Source organism: Limanda limanda, chromosome 9 (genome assembly GCF_963576545.1).
Source record: "Limanda limanda chromosome 9, fLimLim1.1, whole genome shotgun sequence".
Lineage (NCBI taxonomy): Eukaryota > Metazoa > Chordata > Actinopteri > Pleuronectiformes > Pleuronectidae > Limanda > Limanda limanda.
Genome location: NC_083644.1, coordinates 22,906,529 through 22,918,745, shown reverse-complemented (window position 1 = coordinate 22,918,745; position 12,217 = coordinate 22,906,529). Strand labels below are relative to the sequence as shown.

General features: G+C 40.5%; 1 protein-coding gene across 2 annotated transcripts; it reads right to left on the bottom strand.

Moving 5' to 3' along the window:
• Positions 1-4,156: 4,156 nt before the first annotated feature.
• fbxl5 (F-box and leucine-rich repeat protein 5) lies at positions 4,157-11,430 on the bottom strand. 2 transcript variants are annotated; one of them, XM_061078084.1, is made up of 11 exons: positions 11,292-11,430; positions 10,441-10,656; positions 9,502-9,597; positions 8,827-9,022; positions 7,944-8,129; positions 7,711-7,836; positions 6,936-7,090; positions 6,731-6,813; positions 5,828-6,556; positions 4,905-5,053; positions 4,157-4,546 (listed from the first exon to the last, which is right to left on the bottom strand). In XM_061078084.1, exons 1-11 carry the CDS (start codon positions 11,373-11,375, stop codon positions 4,470-4,472), a joined length of 2,097 nt encoding a protein of 698 aa, XP_060934067.1. In that variant the 5' UTR covers positions 11,376-11,430; the 3' UTR covers positions 4,157-4,469. The 2 variants fall into 2 exon arrangements, with proteins under 2 accessions (XP_060934067.1, XP_060934068.1); XM_061078085.1 differs by having other exon boundaries at positions 7,711-7,812.
• Positions 11,431-12,217: the final 787 nt, after the last annotated feature.

Here is a 12,217-nt window from a genome sequence, read left to right as displayed (position 1 = left end):
TCTGGTAAACTGACCTGTTGTGTATCCTGGGGTATTGGGGAGGATGATGTACCACTCGCCCCTCCTGTGTCTAAACAACCTGCTGGCATACACAGGTAATATCACTGCAAAAGCAGTATTGGTGGTCATGCATGTTTTATTCTTTCCTACTCTTCAGCCTGCCAATGGTTTCTGGATTATGTCAGCATCATGTAAACATAGCGACTTGAAACTGTATTTATTTTTATGTCAAAGTTCATGCATCAAGTTTCTGAAGAGCTTCTGTGTTTGTCTGACTTTCCGATGTGTCTATATATTTGACAACAAAAGCTCATAAATGATTCTGAAGGCTCATTCATCATGCAATTAAGTGACTCATAATATGCGGAAGGCAATAGTCCATGGTTCTGTATTGTGTTTGCAGTCTGAAGTTTATGGGCTATAACAGCTAAACACCCCTTTGGTTATTAAAATCTGTTTCTAAACTCTGTTGCTTCTCTATGTAGCAAACTCCCCAAGCACATTGTAGCTTTGAGCAGCTTTTTCACTTTCACTTTCTTTGTCTTTGTCTTAGCGGCCTGCGCCTTTTTGATGCTGTCACATCTATCTGGGGATGTGAACTCGATGACAGGAAAAAAACTGTGGAGCGGGCCAGACAGTTACCTCTGGACCCCAACGACCCAACCAATGATTCTATCATGCAACTGCTAAAAGTGGGTGCCACAACAAAGAGCTGTTCAAACATCTCAATGATCCTGGAGAATTCAACTTGCTCATTTTTTGTGACAAAAACATTCTTTCTTTGTATCTGTGGTCCACCAGATGACCAGAAGTGAAGAGGTGCATGCTCCTAAGTACTTCCGACTAGAGCAGCTACAGGAGGAGTTTTACTTTGTGACTGATGAAGCGCTGGAGTTGAAATGTACGCAACGGCTCAGGAGGGAGGTCTCTTATAAGACGGTTCAGGTCAGCCTTTTAAATATGTACATGTCATAGAATGTTATGAATATGGCAAAGGCAGGATGTATTTGCTCAATAAGAGGCCAATTAGATTTTGATACATATATATGTGTGTGTGTGTGTGTTTGTGTGTGTTGATGTGTTTATTTGAATAACAGCATTAAGTGAAGCCTTTTTTGTTATTTACCCACAGATCCATGCTTGTTCCCTCCAAGAAATACTTGAGATTCAACGGCAGTGGTGGAGCAAGTTATCTCCGTTTTTCCTAAATAGAAATAACATATTCATGAAACCTTTAATAGCATTAGAGAAGATTGTCAATAGGGCAAGGCCTTAAAGACTATCTATGATGTGTTCTCTCACTAACAGTGTGCCATTGACAGATATTACATATGTTACTTTTCCCCTACGTACCTGAACCCATCACCCTGTATTTTTTCATGATACAAAACTTTGATTTAACTGAAACGAGAAAAGACTTGAGATCGGGTGCTGTTGTCGGCTTACTGACGCGTTACGAGAAGTACAAAGTGTTGGGATATGGAAAGCATAACAAATTAATGTGAATTTGTAATGCGCAAACAACACTTGCAATGCATTAATGACGTACGATCTCAGATGTCAATTTCATATGTATTTAAGCCATTTGACATCTTGCCCACTGCCTCAAGGGATCATAAGGTTGAACCCTTTTTGTAAACCCAGGGGGACTTTCTTATAACTTTAAATAGCATACCAAAGGTCATTTTTTTGTCAAGTTGATAAAAATAAAATATTTAGTTTGCACTTTCCTGACTTTTCTTTCATCAAATTAGAAAAATTACTACATTTTGTTCCTTCACTGGCCTTTTGGTAAACAAACACATGAGTAGATATTCTAGCTTCAACTGCATTCATCAATGTTTTGTCAACTTGTTATTTACATGTAGTGAGTGACAGTTAGCGTGTCTCAAACTGACCAATGGGGAAATGGGCTCGATTTTTTTTTTTGTTTTGTTTGTTACAAATGCACTTGTTTTTGGATTGTTTGGCTTACCATAGCATCTTGAACACACTAACTTATTGGGCTGCGGCGATTACAGCGTGTTACAGCACATAGTCACCTGCATCGATAGTATCACCAGAAGCTCTCGAATCTCTGTCTTCCCAAATTCACACCATCATCAGTGTCTTCTACGTGTATGGTTTATCTTTTTTTTATTTTTTAAGTCTTGCATGGACTACGTTAAAAGCATCTTAAAAAAGCCTAATCGCACGCGGTAATATCCTGCTATATTCTCACATCGGGTCAATCACATTATCCGCCTTTATTTTACCAGGGGGCTGGCAGGAGAAACTTCAGATAAAGTCACGAGACTCTGACTCTTGAGATTTGCATTCTTAAATACAACCCCTCTCAATAATCTCAGACATTATCTGGAGTGTTGTGCATGTCTGAAGGCAGCAAAAGACTTGAGATTGTAATCTTTGCCAACAGTAACTCATCCTCATGCTTAGTAAAGGGTCTGAAAACATAGTGAAAGTTTTTTTGTTTGTTTTTGCTTTGTCATTATTTTCAGGGTTTTAAGTGTTGATTAAGGGACTTTTTTTTTTTTTAGCATAAAGATGTGAATAATTTCTATCTTGATATTTCTTTTGATCCCAGATCCCAAGTTTCTTCTTCTCCACATGACATTAAGCTGTGTCGAGTTTATTTTATGATATTATTATAAGATTAATTAAAAAAACAGATACCAGAGTAAAACTCAGAATCCACCTTCCCAGGAAGATGGCTTTTGAATAATCTTACATGTAAATTCAATTTACCCGAGTCTCCCAAGTAGAGATATCACATTAGGGCTTAATAAATGTATCATTGGCAGATTGGAGCGCATTGCTTTGTAAATTAGCCTGTCTAGCACTTCTTAAATTTGATTCACCTTTTGTTGTGAAACAGACTTTCTGGTTAGCCCAGCCCACAACCTACTGTTATTTTTGACTTGCCTTAATGTTATGGTATAAAAAGGTTCAGTGTGTAGAATTCAGTGACATCTAGTGGTAAAGTTGCATGTTGCAGCTGAGAACCCCTCACTTCACCTTCCCCTTCCAAACATGAAAGAGAACCTGTGATAGTCTTCAGTTATGATTAAAAACTCAAAAGGTGTTTAGTTTGTCCAGTCTGGGCTACTGTTAAAAACATGGCAGCCTCCGTAGAGAGGACCTGCTCCAGATGTAAATATATAGTATTTAAATATAAAGGGCTCATTCTAGGGTAAAGAAAACAAAAAATCTTATATAGATGAAACACACTAGTGAAAAAATCACTTGCATTATTTTAAATTCAATTTGTGCCAAAAGATCCCTTTCACCTAAATGTTACACAGTGCACCTTTAACTCTGAATGTTGACCATCAGCCAGAACTGTGCTGCTTTGTTGTAAGTATTATTGTAAGTCGCTTTGGATAAAAGCGTCCGCTAAATGACATGTAATGTAATAGTGAATACAACTCATCTAAAGCAGCCACATAATTTGCCTTGAAGGATTTTTCACAGCTTAAACATTAAATGCAAAAAGTAGGAAAGCTGACTATATTGTACTAATATCTGCTAATTCAAATGTTAAATGTCATCTTATTGTATGTGTGCCAATGGTACAAGATAATCAGTGTCTAGTATTTGCTTCAACTGTGTTCACAATGTTCTGCCTCCTCCGTGTAGACCAGGGGTGTCCAAACTTTTTATCCCGAGGGCCACATATAGAAAAAAATACGAAGGTCTGGGCCACTCACGCCGCCACGGCCCCCTGCCCTGGAGCGGACTGTTGACAATCGCGTCGCTCAGGGCGGGGGGGGGGGGGGGGCGTAACGGTGTTAACTGAGAAGTACAATACAGTGGGCCATAGTCCATTACATTACATTTAGCTGACGCTTTTATCCAAAGCTACTTATAATAAGTGCATTCAAGGGTACCCGAGGGTACAAACCCAGAACAACAAGAATCAAGAAAGTACAATATCTTCAAAAATAGAGCAAAACTACAATAAGTGTGCTATAAGTAAGTGCCATTTAAGTGCTACTAAATTGTTAGTTTCAGTTATTTTTTTTTTCTAGGCAGGCCAATTTAAAATGGATGGCGGGCCGCAGATGGCCCGCGGGCCGTAGTTTGGACACCCCTGGTGTAGACCGACAGGAAAACTATAGCTTCTAACTCTGGGAGAAGGAAGAAGCATGAATCCAAATCATTTTGTGGAAATACTTTAAATACAGCAAACACTTGGTACTTGGTGTTTGTTTCTATACTTTTTACTTTTCAAAACCAAAAAAGGAAACAGGATGTACATTTGCAGATGCCTAAATTCCTTTATCATAAGTTTCCTTTTCCAAAAGATTGTTTCCATTTAATATAGATGGAAATGGAAAAAAACAGGAGCAAAATTACAGTTTCATCCAAAACATTTTTTAAGTGACACAAAATACAGCAAATGGTTTTCCCAGGATAAAGTGCAATAAAAAGGAGACGTAGACATTTGAGGAGAGCATAGCCAGGCAGGATCACTCTCCAGAGCGACAGCAGGCTCTGAAGCCGCACTGGAGGTTCTGGCAGCCGCTGGCCGTATCTGCGTGGGGACCTGAAGAGAAACACCACACAGTAATTATCTTACTCAACTGCATGCCCACGTGGAAAAGCTTACAAGCATCCTCACATACACAATATTCTCAATTTATCATAGAAATGAAGTAGACATATGGAACACAATGCTGAAGGCATCATACTGGCTACTGTAATACCTACTTACCTTCCACTTCAGCAGCAATGGTTACTTACATTAGGGCACATGCTATGCAAGTGGGGTTAGTAATGTGTGTTACAGTTGCCACAGTACAATACCTCACAAATAATTTCTATTAACTCGTTTATAGTTACACATGAACACAATACCGTACTAGATTATGAGCATGTATGATTTTGTGTTTGACTTGTGTTACCGTTAATGTTGTCGCAGTAATAGAAGTGTTCATCATTGAGGGAAGGACAGGCGGACACCAGCTCCTGCAGCCCCACCTCAGTGATGAAGAGGCAGCCGGACAAGTTGAGATGCTCCAGAACAGGAAGCCCTCCCCGCTGAGACAGAGCCCTGAATCACACACACAGCGCAGTGCAACCTCATTACAGTGCATACAAACTGATAATCATGTCTCAATTGCAAAGCCTCCCTCTCCCTAATAACCTGAGCTAAGGTGTCGACTAACGGAGATGGAACTTGATGAGCATTTTGACAAGAGTCGGACCACTTTGAGTTGGCCAATAAAAATCTGCCAATATCTGTCTTTCACAAATGCATCTGCGATCCTTGCTAATATGTGCCGACAAAAATATTTTTACAGAACAAACTATGCAAACATTTTCAATGACAAATTCTGAAATGAAAATATATATTGTGTTTTCTTTTAATATGTTGTTATTTATAATAAGGTTTTTAAAGCCTCAATTACAAATCATTGACATAAGGGTGTGATATAAAAATCTTGGGAATTATCAGCAAATAATCGGTATCAGAAATGTGTCACTCCTTTATCTTGGTATTGGCATCAAGGCACAAAAATCTGTCGGGCTCTAATTTGTGATTATGAAAAACAGTCACACTGCATCTCACACAAATTGTGTATGTGTGAAGGGTTGCATAGAGAACGTTTACCAAGCTAATTGGCCATATGTCCATTCCCAAATGACAACAGTTACGCAAGCTATTGCACCAGGCTCTGTTTTTAGTTGCCACTGAATTACTACACTCTGAAGATACTAACTTCCAAATAAACCCACATTAGTTTGGAAAGATCAGGGAATTTTAAGTATAAAGGAAGTGAGATTTTTTTGGTGTGTTTGCAAAACAGTAATGCATGGTCTTTACCTCAAGCCCAAATCTGTGACTTGGTAACATCCAGAGAGACTGAGGAATCTCAGTGAGCGTTTAGTCTCTGATTGGTCAGTCCTGTTTTCAGGCTCCAGACACTGCAGGCCCTCAAATGAGGAGCACTTAGTCCGAAATTCTGCAGTGATGTTTCTGGTGGTCCCTGACTCGCACTGGGGCCCAATAAAAGTCCTGAGGGCCATGTCGCTAGTGCAGCAGGTGGAGTGACCACAGAACATTTCCCCAGTCATGGAATATTGCTGATGTAAATAGGAGGCATTTGTCCTGTGCCCGCGCCCCCTGCTCTTCCTGCAGGAACACGAGGTTCCCAAAAGCTGCGTCTCAACGAAGTTTTCTGCATCAGGAAGAGACATTCCACCACGACCGCTCCATTCTGCAGCGTCTTCGATGTCAGCAAGGTCTGAGGATTCCAGCACCCAAACTTGTGCGGGCCTGCGGGCAGTCCCCCAACGACCAGTCCCTTGCTTGAAAATGATGGCCTGTCGCTTCCGTCCCACTGGATGAAGGTCTCTCTCGTCCATGAGTGTGATGGGTACTGTGGAGCTTTTCAGGAGCTTAGCTCGTCGGTCTACACGCTTGTCAAAGCAGGTTGAAGACGTGAGGTCACCAAGCCCAAAAGACAATTTCTTCAGGGTGTGATCTGTGATCTTCTCACATCCAGACAAATCCAGGTGCTCCAGAGAGAGACAAGCTCCAACAGATGACCAGCTGTAAGAAGGAGGATCCAAGGAACACATGGTGAGTACTAAGTTTCTGCACATAAGAAATCTGAACAGGGTTGGCACTGAACAAATTTAGGGCTTCATCAATTGTGGCTCTAGTATATAAACTTTGTCAATGATACCATAGAATAATCTGAAATCACTGATTGTTTACATTTACCTGTCAAATGCAAAATCTGTAACATCAGTCTGAGTCAGATCCAGATGAATAATATTTGGGCAAAGACTGAGGATTTGACGGACCTGGAAAAAGACAAAAATGTAGTCAACATTAATTAAAAATTGTATGAAGTAGTTCTGTCTTACACTTTTTCATATTCACGTACTGGACAATTAGAGTGAAAAAAACTAAAAAAATGATATACCATTTTACTCGAGACTGTAGAACTGTATGCCAGAACAATAGACTTGACAGATGGGCCCACAGCTGGCAGTAGATTCTGGATAATCCCATTCAGAAGCTTCTTCTCCCGCAGAGCATTGTCAATTGCCAGAGAGCCTCCTGAGTGGTCCGACACATCTGACAAGACATAAACAACATGAAAATTTCCGTTTCTATTGGTTGCCTTGGTAGAATGGAAAAAAGTCTGTTTACTACCTTTATGTCAGAGTGGAACCTGAGGTCTAAAGGCAGTACCTTTCTCACTTTAGTGCAAACTCATTGAGGGTAGATAAAGGTGAAGGGAGTCACAACAAAACCATGTGAACTAAGGCTGCACAATATTAGGAAAACATGAAATATGCGATTATGCTGTTGAAGTCGCGATGACAATATATGACTTGCGATAAATAAACACTGGCTACCGACGCATGGAACACAAACGATTAGACCTTTAAGATGCTGTATAAAAAATGCAATTTGTTTTTAACTTACCAAAGGCAAAGTGAAAGGGTTTGTAAGTAGGAAAAGCACATCCCTAATTACACTTTCTGAAAATGTCACATCACATACTACTAATAATAAATTGGCTTTTCTTAGATCAAATTGTACTTACTTGATTCTTGCTGTTCTGGGTTTGTACCTCATAGTTGAATGCACTTATTGTAAGTCTCTTTGGATAAAAGCGTCAGCTAAATGAAATGTAATGTAATTGTTTTGTTGTTTTAGTCACTAACAGAGGTGTGAAGACAAAATCTTACCAGACTCATCAACATCAGCATCCTCATCCCATTCCTGATAGGCCCGACCCTCATTCTGCAGACTCTTCACCCACTCGTCATCTGGCTCCTGGTACAGATCCCCTGGTGGACCACAGTAATTATCACCTACATGTCAGACACAAACTTTTATCAGCAGTGTACTACTACAACATATTCAACTGAATACAGCAAAGTCTTTGCCCTAAGGTATTCGCCAGCTTTCAGCAGTTTACCTCTGGCCCAGCGCACAGGATAGAGGTGCCTCCACAGAGAGCCGGTCTTAGCAAGCTCTGACCAGGAGCTGCACACTTGACTACAGCGACACAGATCTTGAGGACCCAGATAATAGAACAGCCTCAGCATAATTTCTGTAGGGAGCTGGGATATGTGGGTTGAAGAATCCTTTTTCTTATCCAGTTCTGAGAAAGAGGACAAAAGAGCTTGGCTTGTCAGTCATATACCAAAAGTATGTCATGGATCTTTTTCAAATGTCTTCCACTTTCCAGATCAGTTTATCCTTTCATGTAGGTAATGTCTTAAAAAGTCCAACAGTGCCCTGCTTATGCAGTTTACGAAAAGCACAGGTGTAAATGACGAAAGTTCCCTTCCTCAGTTTTAGGCTCTGAGTATTGTGCATTAGGGTTTGGTACCGAAATCCTCCTACATGGCCGCTAGCTACCGCACCGAATCACAAGGCAGATATGGTTAAAATTATACTTAACTGCCCTTGCTAATAGACGAGGACCAAACAGGAATACATAGTTTGTCTCATCAGCATCTTAATGATACTGTTGCACTGTGATCATTGTTTATTCAAACAGAAGTTTTTTAAAAGCTGTGTTGGTCAGACCAAATAACCAAAATATTACAAATGTTACAAATAAGCAGCTTTAAGTGATATAACAAAACTGACCTTTAGATTTTACAAGCTGGATTCAGCTCTGTTGGTATTTTTACGTATCAAAACTGTTTTTTGATACGACAATATTATTTGCATTTGAATAACTTTTGTATGTACCAAAATTTGGCTTTCAGGAAAAACTGGAGACAGAAGAAAGAACCTCAAATCAGGTTTGAGACACAACAGTTTCAACATATATGAATATACCCACTAACCGTAATCTGTCTTCTCATGATCCGCATATTTAAAGGCCTTTTGCAGCTCCTCCGCCTGGCTCCACAAAGTGAAGCCCTTCAGTACCTCAGCGGCACAGTCCCATTGATGTTGGCTGCAGTGTTGTGCTATAACCTGCTTCTTGATGTCCTTGAGCTCCTCGTAGGTAAAGTGCTCCATAAGCATAGGCTGAAACACCTGCAAACAATCTCTTCAGTTTACAAGTGGTTTCAAACAGTGCAAATTACTAAGCAAACACATTTAAAATGAGTTTCCATTCATTATTTGTGCAGTAATGCAATGCATGCAAATATATTATTATTCCCCATACTTATTGTTATTTTTCGTTCTTCTGCCATTTTTATGGGGTTCAATGGTAGCCTTCATCGAAGGAATGAGTATCAGTGTCAGTGGTCATAAGAAATCTTTGATGTCTCATTCTCTCTGTCTCTCTCTCTTAAACGAGCCAGTCTGTGTCTCTCTCGCTCTCAAACTGAAACAGTCTCTGGACCCGGCAGGAAGCACGCTGCACACATTAAAAGTTTCTAGGGAGGTATTTTCTAGTTTGTTTTCTGTTCTTTCCTTTGTTGTTTATGACCACAGTTTAGTCTGATCCATCCTTTCTCAACCAATCAAAAAGGTTTTATCAAAAACAGAGATAAGCAACCATCTTGTACCTCTTCTTCTTCCTTCATGTGGGGCAGAAAGTCCTGTGTGAAAGCTTCTAGTCTCTCCTTCAGCTGCTGGACATAGTTAAGCTGCTCATATTCACTCTAAAACACAGAACAACTATTAGTACAAGGAAATCAGTGAGGAGCATACAAGTTCAGACATCTTTACAGCCACATCTACAACATTTACTTATTCAGTCTTTGCAATCGCATCAACAATACCTACTATTAGGTATTTTTATTCTCATTATAACCAAATGTGTGGTCATCCATATTTCACAGTAGGATTATTCAATATGTAAATTATGTTGTATAATCTTCTCTGCGCTAATATTCTTAAGAGTCTCTTAATCAAGTGAGGGTGTTCAATATGACATCATCGAAAATTACTAAAAAACTGTTTTTTTCCAAACTGACTAGGGCAGAACGGATGATAGGAGTTACACAATTGCATCATCCTGGTGAGCCCATGCTTTTGGTTGGCTTGTGGCTGGAGAGAGAACAATAAGAATTGCAGTCTTTTAAGCAGATCACAATACAACCATCCCTCCATTAAACAAATCAGACTACTGCTTTCTTAATTTTGCCATATTCTTAATAAGTGAAGTCTTAATTTGTAACCCCATAGATTTGACACAAAAACCTGGTTGGATACAACAAATTGTCAAAAAGCTTTGAAATATATCACATTTAAAAGAGATACACTACAATTACCTGTCATTACAATTAGCATGCACACACGAAAAATAACTATTTTGATGTCTACAACTGTTGTCTGGCTAACATGGTAGTTATTCTAATGACAGTGTTCTTACCCCACCATTGAGCAATAAGTATCAGCTGAGTTCTGCACAACTCACATATGACCCTCTTAAGTAAAGCCTAGTATTTTTCTGCTGAGCCACGTCGAATGCAAATCAATCAAAAACATTGATCCATATTTACCTTAACACTGTGTAGTCCCTTTTCAAAGAGGGTCAACATCTCTGAGAGTTTGTTGTCAGAGTGCACATTGTACACAGTGCAGCAGCGTTGTTGCAACAGGCTGATAATGTACTCATTCTCGATTTGTTCATGCATCTTGAACTCCTTGAAGGTGGCGCAGAGGGACTGGAGAAATGAGCGGAAATCATTGTTGTTGGAAAAGTTGGTCTTTGACAGCTGTGGAAAAACAAACAAAACTGTCACCCAAGACTCCTGGACAAATAACAGCAGTAGAACTTCTGCTGGTGGCGTTAAATCACGACAAACGGTAGGTCCGGTGGAAACCCTCAGAAAGAACAGCTGACGAGAGCGTCTTTACGGCAGAAACTGTGACGTTACAGCAGTTGGCTCCAGATTACGTTAGAACACACGCAGTGCCTTAGCCGGTTTTGCTAAACAGACCTTTCTTGTTAGCCTTGTCAGCCTGGAGATGCTCAGTGTTATATGTGTATCACAGTTCGTGGGAGCCTTGTAAACTACTTAGTGACCCTTGATTCTCGTTGCATAACAAGCTACCCTGCAAGTGAGTCAAGCTAGCTAAAGCTGTTAGCATGTCATATCTGAGTAGACAGGGGGTGGGTTGTTCTGAGTTTGAGGAGGGTGATCGGAACCAGGCCCACAGTGCTGGCTGAGTGAACGTCTCTGTGCAACGCTGACGTTTACGAGTCTGACCACGGAGACACCGAACGGTTCCCAAGTAGCCAAGCTAGCTCGCTAGCATGCTATGTGGCGTTCACTGGTCCGTGGGCCACACGCGTCATATATCCCGCTGTAAAACTGCACGTTAAGCACGGACGGTCGTTTGTATTCACCTTTTCGCAGTATGAGCCCACCAGCTGCTTCATTCGCCAGTGGGGGCCAGTGAAAACATCCACCTCGTCCGGGAAGGGAGCCATCTTCGCGCTGAGCCTCAGTGCGTCATCCACACACAGGACGCGACACAGTCAACAAGGAGGCGTGTGCTGCCGCCCACGTGACCGCCGAGCCACGAACGTGGGCTCAGACAGTGGAGCTCTGAGATCAACGTTTTAAAAATACATATTGGGAAAGTCATTATGAGACTTTCACGTTTGAAAACACACCTACACGAGTAAAATAAACCTCAGAGCAAGCTCTACTTATATAATATTAGATCAGACTGGGAGATATTGGAGAGGAGATATTGACAGAACAGATGTGTGAAGCTCGATATGTCTTCAGGGCCATCAACTCGTTTGTCATTTTTTATTCGTGCAAAATTAATTATGTTCTCTCTATTTTTTCCATTTTCTGAATGCATGTCATAGTTTTGCTCAACTATATGAGTGGACTTTCTTTGCTGTCCTATTATATATTCAATATGTGCATCTTCTCAATTAAACATGTGTGTCACTTGTGTTAGGGCCTGAGCACTGACAGACGAGGTCCTATTGAAATTGTAAGGATTATTATTATTATTCAGGCAAATAAATTGGCTTTTTGAGGGATTTAACATGCTCAAATTCTTACCAAAATTTGCAGAAAGTTAGAAAGTGGTGAAACTGTACGTATTCTGGAAGAATTTTCAATGGGCGTGGCAAAATGGCTCAACGGTGCCCCCCGAGACCCCCGGAACGTGTTCACATTGACCGATCTTCACAAAAATCGATACATGGGTGTACCATGACCAGACAAACAAAATGGACAAGTATGAAATAGTCAAGAAAATCGGGTAAGGCTCATTTGGTCAAGCCTTCCTTGTCAAAGCAAAAAAGAGGAA

Bases quoted from the DNA above. Each gene is read 5' to 3' on its own strand.
- fbxl5 (XM_061078084.1), bottom strand. From the start codon at position 11,375: ATGGCTCCCTTCCCGGACGAGGTGGATGTTTTCACTGGCCCCCACTGG. The intron at 9,023-9,501 runs GTACAAGATGGT...GATTGTTTGCAG, and splicing joins ACATGAAGGAAGAAGAAGAG to GTGTTTCAGCCTATGCTTAT. The intron at 4,547-4,904 runs GTAACACAAGTC...GTTTCTCTTCAG, and splicing joins TTACTGCGACAACATTAACG to GTCCCCACGCAGATACGGCC.